This window comes from Cavia porcellus, unplaced genomic scaffold (genome assembly GCF_034190915.1).
Source record: "Cavia porcellus strain 051 isolate PalLab524CR breed Dunkin Hartley unplaced genomic scaffold, mCavPor4.1 scaffold_3, whole genome shotgun sequence".
NCBI classification, from domain to species: Eukaryota; Metazoa; Chordata; class Mammalia; order Rodentia; family Caviidae; genus Cavia; species Cavia porcellus.
In genome coordinates this window covers 27753470-27766329 of record NW_026947486.1, presented here as the reverse complement: position 1 = coordinate 27766329, position 12860 = coordinate 27753470, and the positions used below count along the sequence as shown (strand labels likewise).

Here is a 12860-nt window from a genome sequence, read left to right as displayed (position 1 = left end):
TATCTAATTGACTCTAGTTTCTTACCAAATAGTTGTCTCCATCTTCACGCACATTGAATACACACTGCATATTATAGAACTAATCAAATCATTACAGGATGATGAAGGCTTTTTAGGTCTTCAAGATTTCACATTGGGGAAGACAATAATAACTACATGGTGTCTCTCATTCTCTTCATAGTAGCTCTTATCTTTACATATGCTGAAATTGAACTTAAAAGACTAGACTAATATGACTCTGAACAGTGAATAATAGTATTGCTAGATTTTATACCATAATGCTACAGAATTAGCATTGGGTTTCCTAGTGTCTCTTCTTCTTCAGTGTATCTGTTTATTACATCTTGCACTATATAATCTGTTCCCATAAGTATTTTTTTTTTGTCTTTGTCAGTACCAGGAATTGAACTGACAACTGCACCCTTGCAAGGAAGGCGCTTATGCCACTGAGATAAATCCCCAGCCACTCCCATAAATATAGTTTTAAAAAAAAATCTTCCCATGTGTGAATTTGTACATGTATATCTATCCTCTCTGTATTACAGGAAAAACAAATCATAATAAGAAAGCAAAACAAATTCCTAGAAAGACATGCAATGAAAAAGACACATAAGACCACAATATTAGGTGATCTACCATAATTACTATTCCTTCTCTTGTTATTTTCAATAGACTTGTCCACATCATCAGGCTTAATATAGTTAAGCATAGTATTACATAGCTATTTTTATAACAACATAACTTTGAAAACATTGTAGGACTTGAGAGCTGTTAATAATCAAAATTGGTATGGATATCTTTTATATCTTGTCATCTTCAGAGTACTTGCCTCTACTTTTAGGGTTGATACTATCAAGCATACCAAATTCAAATAAAATCAGCCAAGGCAAAACTGTAGTCTAACAAATTGGATTCAAATAAGATCAGTCATAGTAAGACAATGTAAGCAATGCAGGGTTTCAGTTAAAGTTAATAGGAAATTAAGTATAGTTATCATGGTATAACCTGCTATTTTTGGGTCAGATGTCTGTGCCCTCAAATATGGTATGAGTGGACAGACCAGAACAAATTAAATTCAAACTAAACAGAGTGATAAAACTACTGTGACTTTTAAATCATGATACACTATTAACAATGACCCCTGCCTTTTTATATAGTGTATCAAAGCTATCTATACTAAAGATTATAACTTAGCATCTCTGCCTCATGTCTGCTGCTCCACTTTACTGCTATAATTTGTCCACCTTACTCCCTCATTTCACTGTATGTCCCGTTCATTGAGGCCTCTCTGCCACTGTTGCTGGAATCCTGGTATCCCTTCCTCTCTCTCTATGGAATGTCCTTCAGCACTCTCTGTAGGGTTGCATTGGTGGCCATGGACTCCCACAGTTCCTCCTTGTCTTGGAAACATCTTATTTCTCCATTAATTTTCAGAGAGTTTTTCTGGGTATATCAGTCTTGGTTGCAAATTATTTTCTTTCAGGGCTTGGACTATTTCCCCCCAGGCTCTTCTCGATTTGAGAGTTTGTGTTGATAAGTCTGTTGTTATTTTAATAATTTTTGTAGTATAGGTAATCTGCTTCTTTTCCCTGGCTGCTTTTAGAATTCTGTTCTTTTGGTGGATTTCTGGAATCTTCATTATTGTATGTCTCAGTGTAGATCTGTTTTGGTTATAGGTAACTGGAGTTCTGTATGCCTCATTTATCTGGATATCATTTCTTTTTCCTATGCTTGGGAAATTTTCCTTTAATATATCTGTGAATTTTCTTTGTATTTCATTTTTGGTTGCTCCTGCTTCCTCACTCACATGCTTTATTCTTAAGTTATGTATCCTATTGTCGTCTTCTGGCCTTTGAATTATTTCTTTCTGGTTTCTCATTATTTTTAAGACATCTTTTCTTTCACAATCATATATCATAAATCTCTCTCCAAGTTTCAAAAGGCTAACTTTAGTTTTTGTCAAGGCATTTTGCCAGTGTTAAAAGGAGTTTTTAGTTTCCTGATAATCTCTTTGAATCCGTTTCATGTATTCGAGGTTATGTTTAAATTCTTCTTCAGAGGTTTCTCTTTATTTTCTGAGTTACTCCATTCTTCCATCTGTGTTCTCCTGGGAGGGGCTTATCATTTCTTCAATTAATCTCTATATCTTGCCTCACTTGGATCAGAAGTACAGTTTTAAATTTGTCTATGAGGTCATGAAGGTATTTTTTTATTTCAGCTGATGATGTGTCTAGTATTGGATGGTTACTGTGCTGGTTCTCTTCTGTGTTTACTTCTCCTGGGCTTATTTTCTCACATTTGGCAGCTGGAGATCTTTTTAAATTTCTATCTCTAGTCATGTTTCTGGTTTCTTTCAGACTGGAGTGTCCTGGGAGTCTCTGGCCCTCTCCGTATTGCTTAGGGCCTTTCCAACGCATACTGACTTGAGTTTTTGCTGCCCTACCCAATTTGCTGTTATCTGAGGTAGGCAGAGATGCAAAGATGGTGCAGGCTAGCCTCCAGCTTCTGTGCCACTCAATCTGCAATTTAGGCTGTACTTTGTGGACATCATAAAGTCACGACTATTTTGTATCTGCTTATTGGGTCCCAATCAGAGGCATGGTTCAGCCCCAGCATATCCTGCCAGTACTCTCTGTGCCAGGAGTGACTATCCGATGTCACTACAGTGCTGGGTCTGCCTAATTCCAAGGTGTCCTCCACCAGTCCTCTCTATGTCACTGACGCCATCATGGTGCCAGGCTCTGCCCAATTTCAAGATGTCTTCCACCAGACCTCTCTGTGCCAGGGGCGACTATCTGATGTCACCATGGCGCATGCTCTGCCCAACTCCAAGATGTCCTCTACCAGACCTCTCTGTGTCACTGATGCCACCATGGTGGCGGGCTCTGCCCAATTCCAAGATGTCCTCCAGCCAGTGACAGCAGCTGTGGGACCCAGTCCCTAATACTCACCTGGACTCAATGCATATCCTCTTCTTGAGTCTACTGCACATTGCACCGCTTGTCTTCACTGTGTCCCCAGCACAATGCAGATCTGTCAGAAAACTGCATGGTGTCCAGCTTCGGAGCTCCGGAGCTTCTTGCAGTCTCCTCCGGCACAGCCAGGCAGCCCTGGCTGCTTCGCAGGGTCCCAGGTCTCAATTTACAGCAGTCACCAAAAGCCAATACAGCTTTTCCTCTTAGATCCACTAGTCAGTGTGCCACGTTAAGGGTTTGGGATTCACAGACTCCTGTTATTGGCAGCTGTGGTCTCAGGACAACCTTAAATCTTCTGGCTGCACCTAGTACAGCATGGAACAGGGCTCAGTGAGTACATCAGGCTTCAGCTCTCTATCCACACTTTTCCTTCCTTTTCCCAGTTTTATTTTTCCCTTCGGTTACTGCCTTGGTTAATAAGAATCATTATCCATTCATCTGGCCCTCTCCATGTTGTCATATTCTAGCATCTAATATGATCTCTCTGCAGAGACTCTTTGCCCAATCCCCTAGCAAACCAGCATTTTGAAACTCCAAACAGATCTTAATAATGTCTAAAATTTAGTGTGTTAACTGAATGTCAGATGCTATTCTAAATGTGTTATATAATTACTACTCATACATAAGTAAACAGAGTGATGACAGATAAACTAACTTTCAAAAACAAGTGGTAGTTTGAGATGACAAATATAACAGTGTAACTTCACAGTATACTTAAATCTCTCAATAAAATATCGGAGAAAGAAATAATAGAACTTTAGAAAAATAACCATGAATATAAGAATACTAGGAATCAATGATAAATTTTGAGCCTGGGTGAATGGATGATGCTATTTTAAAAACTGGGACTTGACTGTATATTTAATACAACAGTTGCATTTCTGTTTCCTGCTTTGCATGATTTCAAGTTTAAAGAAGATAAACTGCTATACTGCATGCTAGAGGTATTTTCCAAATAAGTAAGAGCTTCATTATTGGCTGCTAAAAAATATACCAAAAACAGCATATCCCTCTCTAGGACACCTTGGTAATGAACTACAATATTTGGAGGGCAGGGGAAGGCAGTTTCCTCATTCGCAAGGAAAGTACTAACAGAAAAATACTTCAATTGTGTCCCAAGAGTTCATTTTAATAGGATTTTCCAACATATAAACTGTGTGATTATCAGCAAACTCTCCAACTGTAAGTAACATTATCTGTCCATCCAGTTACCTAAGATAGAAAGCCAAAAATCAACAGAATCTACTCAGACATCAATATCCTCTGTTGAAAACATCCTAGTCAGATTGCCTTCATTTTTGCTGGATCACTATATTGGCTTCTTAAATGTTCTCCCTGCTTCTACTCTTTCACTTCAGTACTTCTCCCACCAACCATGTACTAAATATACTCAGCTATGCTGGGTTTAATGAAACAAGCTTATTTCTATGATGTAGCTATTGTACTTTGTATAGCTAATAACACTTTCTCTGAACTTTCTCTGCCGCCTTCTCATGTTTATGTTATTGTTCTAATTTAAAATACCGTCTTTCAAAGAGTTAAATAGGGTCTTATGTAAATAATTGGGAGGGGTACTGCCAAAGTTAGGGTTAGGGAAGAATTTTCCAGGACAGAAGACATTTAAACTGAGAGCTGAAGAATAAGTGTTATGAAATAAAACTAATCAGAATTGCTAAGCTACAGGTCTTTTACAATATTATTAAGGATTTGAATTTCATTCAGAGTATTATGGAAAGCCATTAGACTATTTTAAGCTGCAATAGTTATGTGATCTGATTTATATTTAAACAAAAGAAAAATAAAAATGAAAGTCTTGTGTTGTTTTTCTGAATAGTATGTTGTAGTGAGGAAAAGATTAAAGTAAGACCAATTAGGGTACTACATTAGTCCAAGGAGGGGGTTGCACACAGAATTGCCAAAAACTGACTAACCATCCTATAACTCATGCAAGTTAACTTGCTTCTTTGAAGTGCTTTCAAGACCACCCTCTGAGATCATATATCCATGGCAAAGACTTCAAGTCAATCCTAAGAACTCAGTGGGGTAAAAACAATTCTGAATCTAAATGAAATAAGATGCGCTTGGATACCAGTTGTCATGATATTGTCATATCATAAGGCAGCTATTCTCATGACCATTTATTAAATAAGCCATTCACTTATACTACTCAAAACTAAAAGCTGTTTAATTTAGGCCTCATTTTCTCTCATTATAAAAGAACTTGAAATCACTATGTAGAAAATACAACTGAAACATAAGAATTATAAGGGCTGGTGAAATATATATACGTTCAAAAATATGTTTATAGTAAATGCATATTGCCATTAATTCCAATCAAAATACTCCCTTTCACTTTGAATACACTTAGCCAATGGTTCTTGTCACTTCCTGAAGCACTTTTTGGTGTTCTGTTTTGTATCTCCACAAGGTGTGACAAAAAATATGGAGAGTTGCTAATACCATTTCACAAAAAGGTAGGCAGGAGGTCAAGGATTTAGCTCAGCAGCATAAGCACCTGCCTGTCAAGCATGAGGTTGTGAGTTTGATCCCCATTACAAAAAAAATCCAAAACAAATTAAAACAACAACAAACGGGTAGGCACATAGAAACATTACAGTATATTTTCTTCTACCTTATTCACTGGATTTGGCACTCTGGGACTTCTGGCTTCTATGAAATTCAAAATGACTTTGAAAGTTCAACATCTATTCACAAAAGAGGGCTTCTAGAACAGGTTCATAAAGTAGAAAGAACAATAGATAAGTGTGTTCCAAATAAGGGCAAGTCTTTTGCAGAGGTGTCTTCTATTGTAATATGTTAAAAAATTAAACAAATACCATATTTTTAAAATTGCATTTCATAAATAAAAGTAAATGATGACTCTTGTTATATCAGTTCAAGAACAGAGGCTAAGGGAGGAAGTGAAAATGTGTTGGCAAGTAAGGGAATTGAAAATGATCAAGATATGCTACATTCATGGACCAATTCCCTAAAATGAAGGAAACACTTTTTATTGCAAACATACACTAATTTACAAAAAAAGAGAATGAAATAAGAAAGACAGTCAGAACTTTACTATTGTAAAGCAATTTCCAACCTGTGAACATTTGGAATCTTCTAGAAGGATAAATGCTAGGATACATTGGAATTCAGGCCATAGGGTTCCAGACTAAAAAAAGTCACATGGAATCTCCTAGTCCAATTCCCTCAGTTTAGAGCTGGGGAAACCTGGGATCAAAGAGACAGGAAAACTTACATCAGAGAACACGATGACTTAGAAGCTTTGTGATTAGAACTTAGGTATTCTAAGCTCATTGTTTATTGTTTTTATCTTGATACATTGAAAACTTACATCAGAGAACACAATGACTTAGAAGCTTTGTGATTAGAACTTAGGTATTCTAAGCTCATTGTTTATTGTTTTTATCTTGATACATTCAAGGAGCATAATTTTAAAATCTAGAGAGGGATAATTCAAGTTAATATGACCTGATGTCTTTGTGAATGTGAGAGGAACAGATTTTAGTAAGGAAAGAACATCTAAACTCAAACTATGTGGATATATTATAAATGTATGCTAAAATTATGTACATTGTCTCTCATTAAAATGAGTTCATTCAACTGTCTTTAGATCTGCTATCAAGCTTTATAACCATTTGGAAAGTACAAGTTTGAAATTCATGCATCTCAACATTACATAAAGACAACCAAAATAGCATGTGCTTTTTAATACCATGAATCAGAAAGTACATACCACACTTTGTGATATGTTGTTGCTTAAAAGTGAACTTAAATCTGTTTAAACTTTCAGGCATAGTTATCCTTTCACAAGAATTGGGGGAAGCATCAAATATATTACACTTATACATGAAGATGTAATCAGGAAAATTCAAAACGTGGAAAACTAGACTGGACAAATTACTCAAGCTCTTCAACAAATACAATGAAAACAAATTAGAAGAGGGAAAATAAAAATTTAAAAGAGATCTAAAACAGATATTAACCAAATTCAAGGAATCATCCTTGTTTTTAGTGATTTGTAAAGCTTTTTAAAAAGGTTATTGGATGTTTTAGGAGATTTGATATTAAGTAATTTTGTGTGCTAATGATATTATTTTTAAAAATGTTAAAATATATGGAATGACTAAATTATAAAATTTTTAAAATTTGCTTCAAAGTAGTACAGCAGAGAATGGAAAATCAGTGAAAATGTAAACAAAACAAAATTGCGCATGTACTAATATAATTCTTGAAATTGAACTATGAGTACATTAATGGGAGTAAACTCGTCTGGTTTCTCATTGTGAAAATGTAAGTTTGAGTACTTAATAACATATTAAGTCTTGAAATCAGCACTCTTATGCATAGAAAAGAGGCAAACAGAAATATCTATAAGTACAAATATTGCCATGGTAATGTTGCAACAATGCAGCCTGAAAATCAATCACCTGTACTTAGCTTCAAAGCATAATCATGTGGTTTCTGAGAACTTCTCTGTGAAGTTTAAAAGATAAAATATAACATAGTAGATTTTAGGAGAAAAGAGGGCATCTTCTTTGACCATGGTGCCTAAATCTCAATTGTAAAATGGAGATCGCTGGGGTGGAGTTACCAAGGCAAAGTTACAGAATGGTGGCCAGTGAGTTGCATCTGCTTTCTAGGCAAGTTTCTTTGAATTTCTGGTGTTACTAAAAGATTGAACAAGCTAACAACATTCAAAATTTAATGTGTTTCTCTCAAAAACCTGAATTTTCTGATTTTTAAAAATCAGTCTCATAATATTCATCTGGAGTTGGGTAGCAGCTCTCTTTTCAAATGGGGCATATGCCCTCCATTTTGACAAAATCTTCATTAGCTCTGTTTTACTGATTTATATGTACATTTATTTTTAATGTAAAAAAAGACACATTCTAGAATACTGAATGGTGCTGAGCTTCAAAAGTTTCCTTTAATTTCACTTAACTACTTTTGTGCTTTTCCGTACTGAGCAAAACCTGTAGGACCCTAAAGTTAAAGGATTGAATAATATCTTAGCTACCGTATTTTTTGCTTCAGTGTTATGTTTTCCCAATTAGAAATATCTATAAGTATATACTATGATGACTTCTTAGAAGACACCAGGTTTCATTTCTTTAGACTGATTTTATAAAAGTTGACTTAGAGTAGGAATAAGATATGGAGGTAAAAACTATGAATGAGGCTTATACCAGAGTATACATAAAGCTGTTTTGTTTCAAGATTTCCTTCCCTTTCTAGCTTTCAGAGACTCCCTTCTCTCTCTCTCTCTCTCTCTCTCTCTCTCTCTCTCTCTCTCCCTCTCATTGTATATATGTGTGTGTGTGTGTGTGTGTGTGTGTGTGTGTGTGTGTGTATCTGTGTGTGTGGTAGTTAAGATTGTGGGAATTCACAGACCTGTATGGACTCTACGGTGAGCTTTCAGGTGAGAGCTTTTGGTGTATACTTTGTTGCATCCTGCAAAGTCACATTGGTGAATCCGTCTTTTCTTCAAATCAAGTGATTCTTCTCCATGCATTTGGGCCACTATTCTTGATCTAAGCAAAGAAAGAGAAATAAGGTCAAAGAATGATTTTAAATTGGAGAGTAAGGAAATTGACTCAAAGTGATGCCACATGATAACAATTTTTATTTTATGTTACTAAATGCTAAGCCCACAAAAGAGGAACTAGAGGAATTAATGTAAATGATTCTCTAAACTATGCAACTGCTAAATGCAGGGGGAGTGGTATAATGTGTCCCTAAGTGGTTGTATTCTAGAACACTATGAGCATTCTACTTTGATTAAAGTGTCACTCTTGTGCTTAAAGAAATGCATGTTTTATACAACATGCTTTTTAAACATGAGCAAAGTGTATTCACTTAATTTCAACACTGGAAGCTATAGTTGTTTTACATTCACATAGAGAAATATTACATGATTGTAACTGAAAATTTTAAAGATTTATCAAGCATAAAATATATGATCTACAGAAAATAACTCCACTATAACATGTACATATGTGCACATATGTCTATACATACTGGTATGTGAAGACAGTTAACACATATTTTGGCTTTTTAAAATTTTTCTTGTTTCTGATTAGTCCTATCTCTATGCATGCAAAAACATGCACACATACAAAGACTTAGAAAAAAAGCACTCACTCTTGCTGCAGTCCTTGTAGACTCTGTAAGGTTGAAGATCCACTTTCTATTAAACTCTCCTCACTGTCACTTGGAATGTCCAGTGGAGACATGGAGGTGGGGTCAACTTTCACTAAGAACAAAGAAAAGGAGAAGTATGGGCAAAAATGTATGTGCCTTTAATATAATTTTCTGGATATCCAGTTCAGCCCACATTAAGAAGTAACAGCAAGATATAGAAATAAGAAAAATAAATGCATGGAATGAAAAAGTACTTTAAAAATTTAGTATGGCAGGGAAGACAAATGACTTGAATACAGGTTTGCAGTAATCATTTTGTTATCACAAGAATGTGAATTTCCTAGAATATAATTTGGGTATAATTCATTTCTCTATCTCCAGTTGCCAAAGAAATGTCTCCTGAAAAGTTGGGTTCAATGTGTGTATTTTTGAACTCTTTCAATAGTTCCCTGGCTGTTGTAAAACAGTATCTACCATTAGCCCATGGCCCAATGGGGAAGCTGGCCAGCTGCTCAGTTATGGTGAAGAAGAGCCCAGTCCACTGCAGTGCCATTGCCACCTGGGGGGCTTCACCTAGCCAAAGGGAGCCAGTAAAGCCCCACACAGTAAAGCACAGTGCCTTTACACCTTTGGGGGAGTGCCAGAAAGCCATGCAAGTCCAGGAAAGTCCTGCCAAGTGTAGCATCCCTGCATCACTAAGGGAACCCCTGTGAGCCATGTGGGTCCAGTAAAGCCCTGCCCTGTGCATCATGTTTCAACATCAGGGAGCCCTGGTGAGCCACAAGTAGTCGGAAGCCCCATCTACTTTCTCTCCATCACTCTGGAAAGTTTGGTTTAGAGAAACCCAGGTGGGCAGCTCATCCCTATACTACACAATAGGCAGACAGTGTAGGAAATGCCTGGGATCCTATATCTGGCTCATTTGGAGGAACCCAGGAAGATGACAAGACAAAGGAGGAAAATGCAGTCCCAGACATCCAGCCTATCCAGAACAAGTCCAGGAGATATAGACATAGAAGAAATTGGAAGTTGTATACCTGATATATCTGACATGATAGCAAATGAAACAAAGAAACAACTCCATGAGGTTGCAAAGGAAATCAGATCAGAAATAATACATAAGGTAAAAAAGAAACAACTACCATAATGATAGAATTGCTTAGCATATCTAAAGAAGGCATAGATAAAAAATAAACATATGAAAATGATAGAAATCTTTAATGAACAATATAGGAAAGAGTAGAATACATGAAACAGATTCAAAGAGATGTCAGGGAAATTAAAAATTCCAGTGAAACCTGGAAAAACCACTTAAACAGAACTAAAGCTAGATTTTCAGACCTTGAAGACAGGATTGCAGCTAGCAAACATGAAAGGAAAGATCTCTTAAAAATAACAAAGAACCAGGAAATAAGAAATCAAAAGTTGCAATATGATGCAGAGAAAAATAATATAAACTTGATAGGTGGCAACAAAAAAGCAGGAGACAATACAAAGCACATAAAAAGACTTTTTGCAGAAATAATAGCAGAAAATGTCCCAAGCACAGAAAAAGAAGCTGACATACAGACAAGTGAGCCATACAGTACTTTATAACCAAAATAAATTTATAGCCAAACATATAGTAATCAAGATTCCAGAAGTTCAGCATAAGAACATAAAACTAAAAGTTGTTAGAGAAAAGAAACAGATCACCAACAAAGGATAGTCTATCAGAATCACAGAAGACTTCCCAACACAAACCACCAATCAAACAGTAGCTTGGAGGGAAGTATTTCAAGTTGTGAAAGAAAACAGCTTTCAATCCAGATTGACATACCCCACAAAATTACCTTTCAAAATTAATGGAGAAATAAGATATTTCTATGATGAAGAAAAAATGCCAAAATTAAAAAAACCACCAAATCAAACCTACAAAAATACCTAAAAATGCAACAACCGCCAAACCAAAACATACAAAAATACCTAAAAATACTCTAGAAAGATATAAAAATGACAAAATTCCAAGACCAACAATGGAATGAAACCACTAAGCATGGAAAGCATTTAAACATAAGAGAAAAGTGGGGAACCAACATTAATATAGCATGACAAACATAAGCCAATATGTATCACTTATAACCATCAATGTAAATGGCATCAATTCACCAATCAAACACACTAGCAGAATGGATCAAGAAACAAAATCTAACAATATGCTGCATACAAGAAACACGTTCAACTGAAATAAAAACTCATACATTGAAAGTCAAAGGATGGAAAATGATATTCCATGAAACAGAAACCCAGAAAAAATAAGGATAGCTATTCTATTTGCAAAAAAAAAAAATATGAACTTCAAAGCAAGAATGATAAAAAGAGATAAAAAAAGGTCACTACATACTTTTTAGGGGAAAACTTGAGAAAAAAGAGATAAAAATCATAAACGCATATGTATCAAGTATGGGAGCACACAACAGCATAAGAGAAACAGTAATAGACATAAAAAATCAAATAATAACACCATTAAAATAGGAGACCTTAACACTCCATTGTCACAAAGAGACAGCTCAACTAGGCAAAAAATCAAAATAAAAATTATTGAACTCGACCAAACTTGTGAACAAAGGCATATAGTAGATATTTAGAGAATGTTCCTACAAATGACATCAGAATACATATTCTTCTCAGCTGCACATGGGACATTTTCTAACGTAGAACATATAATAATTCATAAACCATGCTTAAGTAAATGCAAAGGAATTCAAATTATCAAATATATATTATATGACCATAGAGTAGTGAAATTACAAAAATGACAAAAGAAACTGCAAAAATGCTATAAACATATGGAAATTGAATAACACCCACCTAAACAATCAATGGGTCACAGAAAAAAAATCAAAGAAGAAACTATATACCATCTACAAACATACAAAATTCAATTACAACTTACTGAAACCTGTGGGATACAATGAAGGCAGTCCTCAGATGGGAATTTATAATAGTGATTTCTGACATCAGGAAAATGAAAAAGCCCAAATAAACAACCTAATGTTACACATGAAGCTTCTAGAAATAGAAGAGCCAATCAAGCCCAAAGCCAATGAAGGGAGGAAAATATAAAGATCATTGGAAAAATTAATGTAATTGAGACTATGAAAACAAAATAAAGAATTCAAGAATCAAAGAGTTGCTTCTTTTAAAGAATAAAAGAAGAATAAAAGTGATAAACCCCTACAAAACCTCACCAAAAAAGAAAAACTCAAATTCATTCACTAAGAAATGAAAACAATAAAATCACTACAAATATGGTTTAATTTTAGAAGATCATCAATACTTACTTTGAAAATCTAAACTTTTGTAGGATACAAAACAGAGAAGAAATGGACTGATTCCTAGAAACACGAATTACCAAGCTGTATCAAGAACCTTTAAGAACTCTGAATAACCCAATATTAGTTAGTCAAGTTGAAAACATTACAAACTTACCAACAAACCTCAGATCTTGATGTAGTCACAGCTGAATTCTACAAGAAATTTAGAGAAGACTTAACACCAATACATCTCAAATTCTTTTATTAAATGAAAAGGGAAGCAATTCTCCCTAACTGATTCCTGGAGGCAAGTAAAACTCAGATACCAAAATCAGAGAATGAACCAACTGAAAAAGAGAATTACAAGTCAAATCTTTCTAATGAACATAAATGCAAAAATGTTCAGTAAAATACTAGTAAAGAAAAT

At 35.2% G+C, this 12860-nt stretch overlaps 1 protein-coding gene across 5 annotated transcripts in view; it reads right to left on the bottom strand.

Annotated features, from left to right (window-relative positions):
- Positions 1-12860, bottom strand: part of Klf8 (KLF transcription factor 8) — a 115408-nt gene that overhangs the window by 10716 nt on the left and 91832 nt on the right. For 4 of the 5 annotated variants that reach the window (XM_023566368.2, XM_063245985.1, XM_063245986.1 and 1 more), the window contains 2 exons: positions 9138-9249; positions 8388-8527 (listed from right to left, as the gene is read on the bottom strand). In XM_023566368.2, the coding sequence (XP_023422136.1) occupies positions 8388-8527; positions 9138-9249 (252 nt within the window). Of the gene's footprint in view, positions 1-6072; positions 6204-8387; positions 8528-9137; positions 9250-12860 lie in introns of all 5 variants that reach the window. The other variant, XR_010046566.1, reaches the window with a different exon arrangement.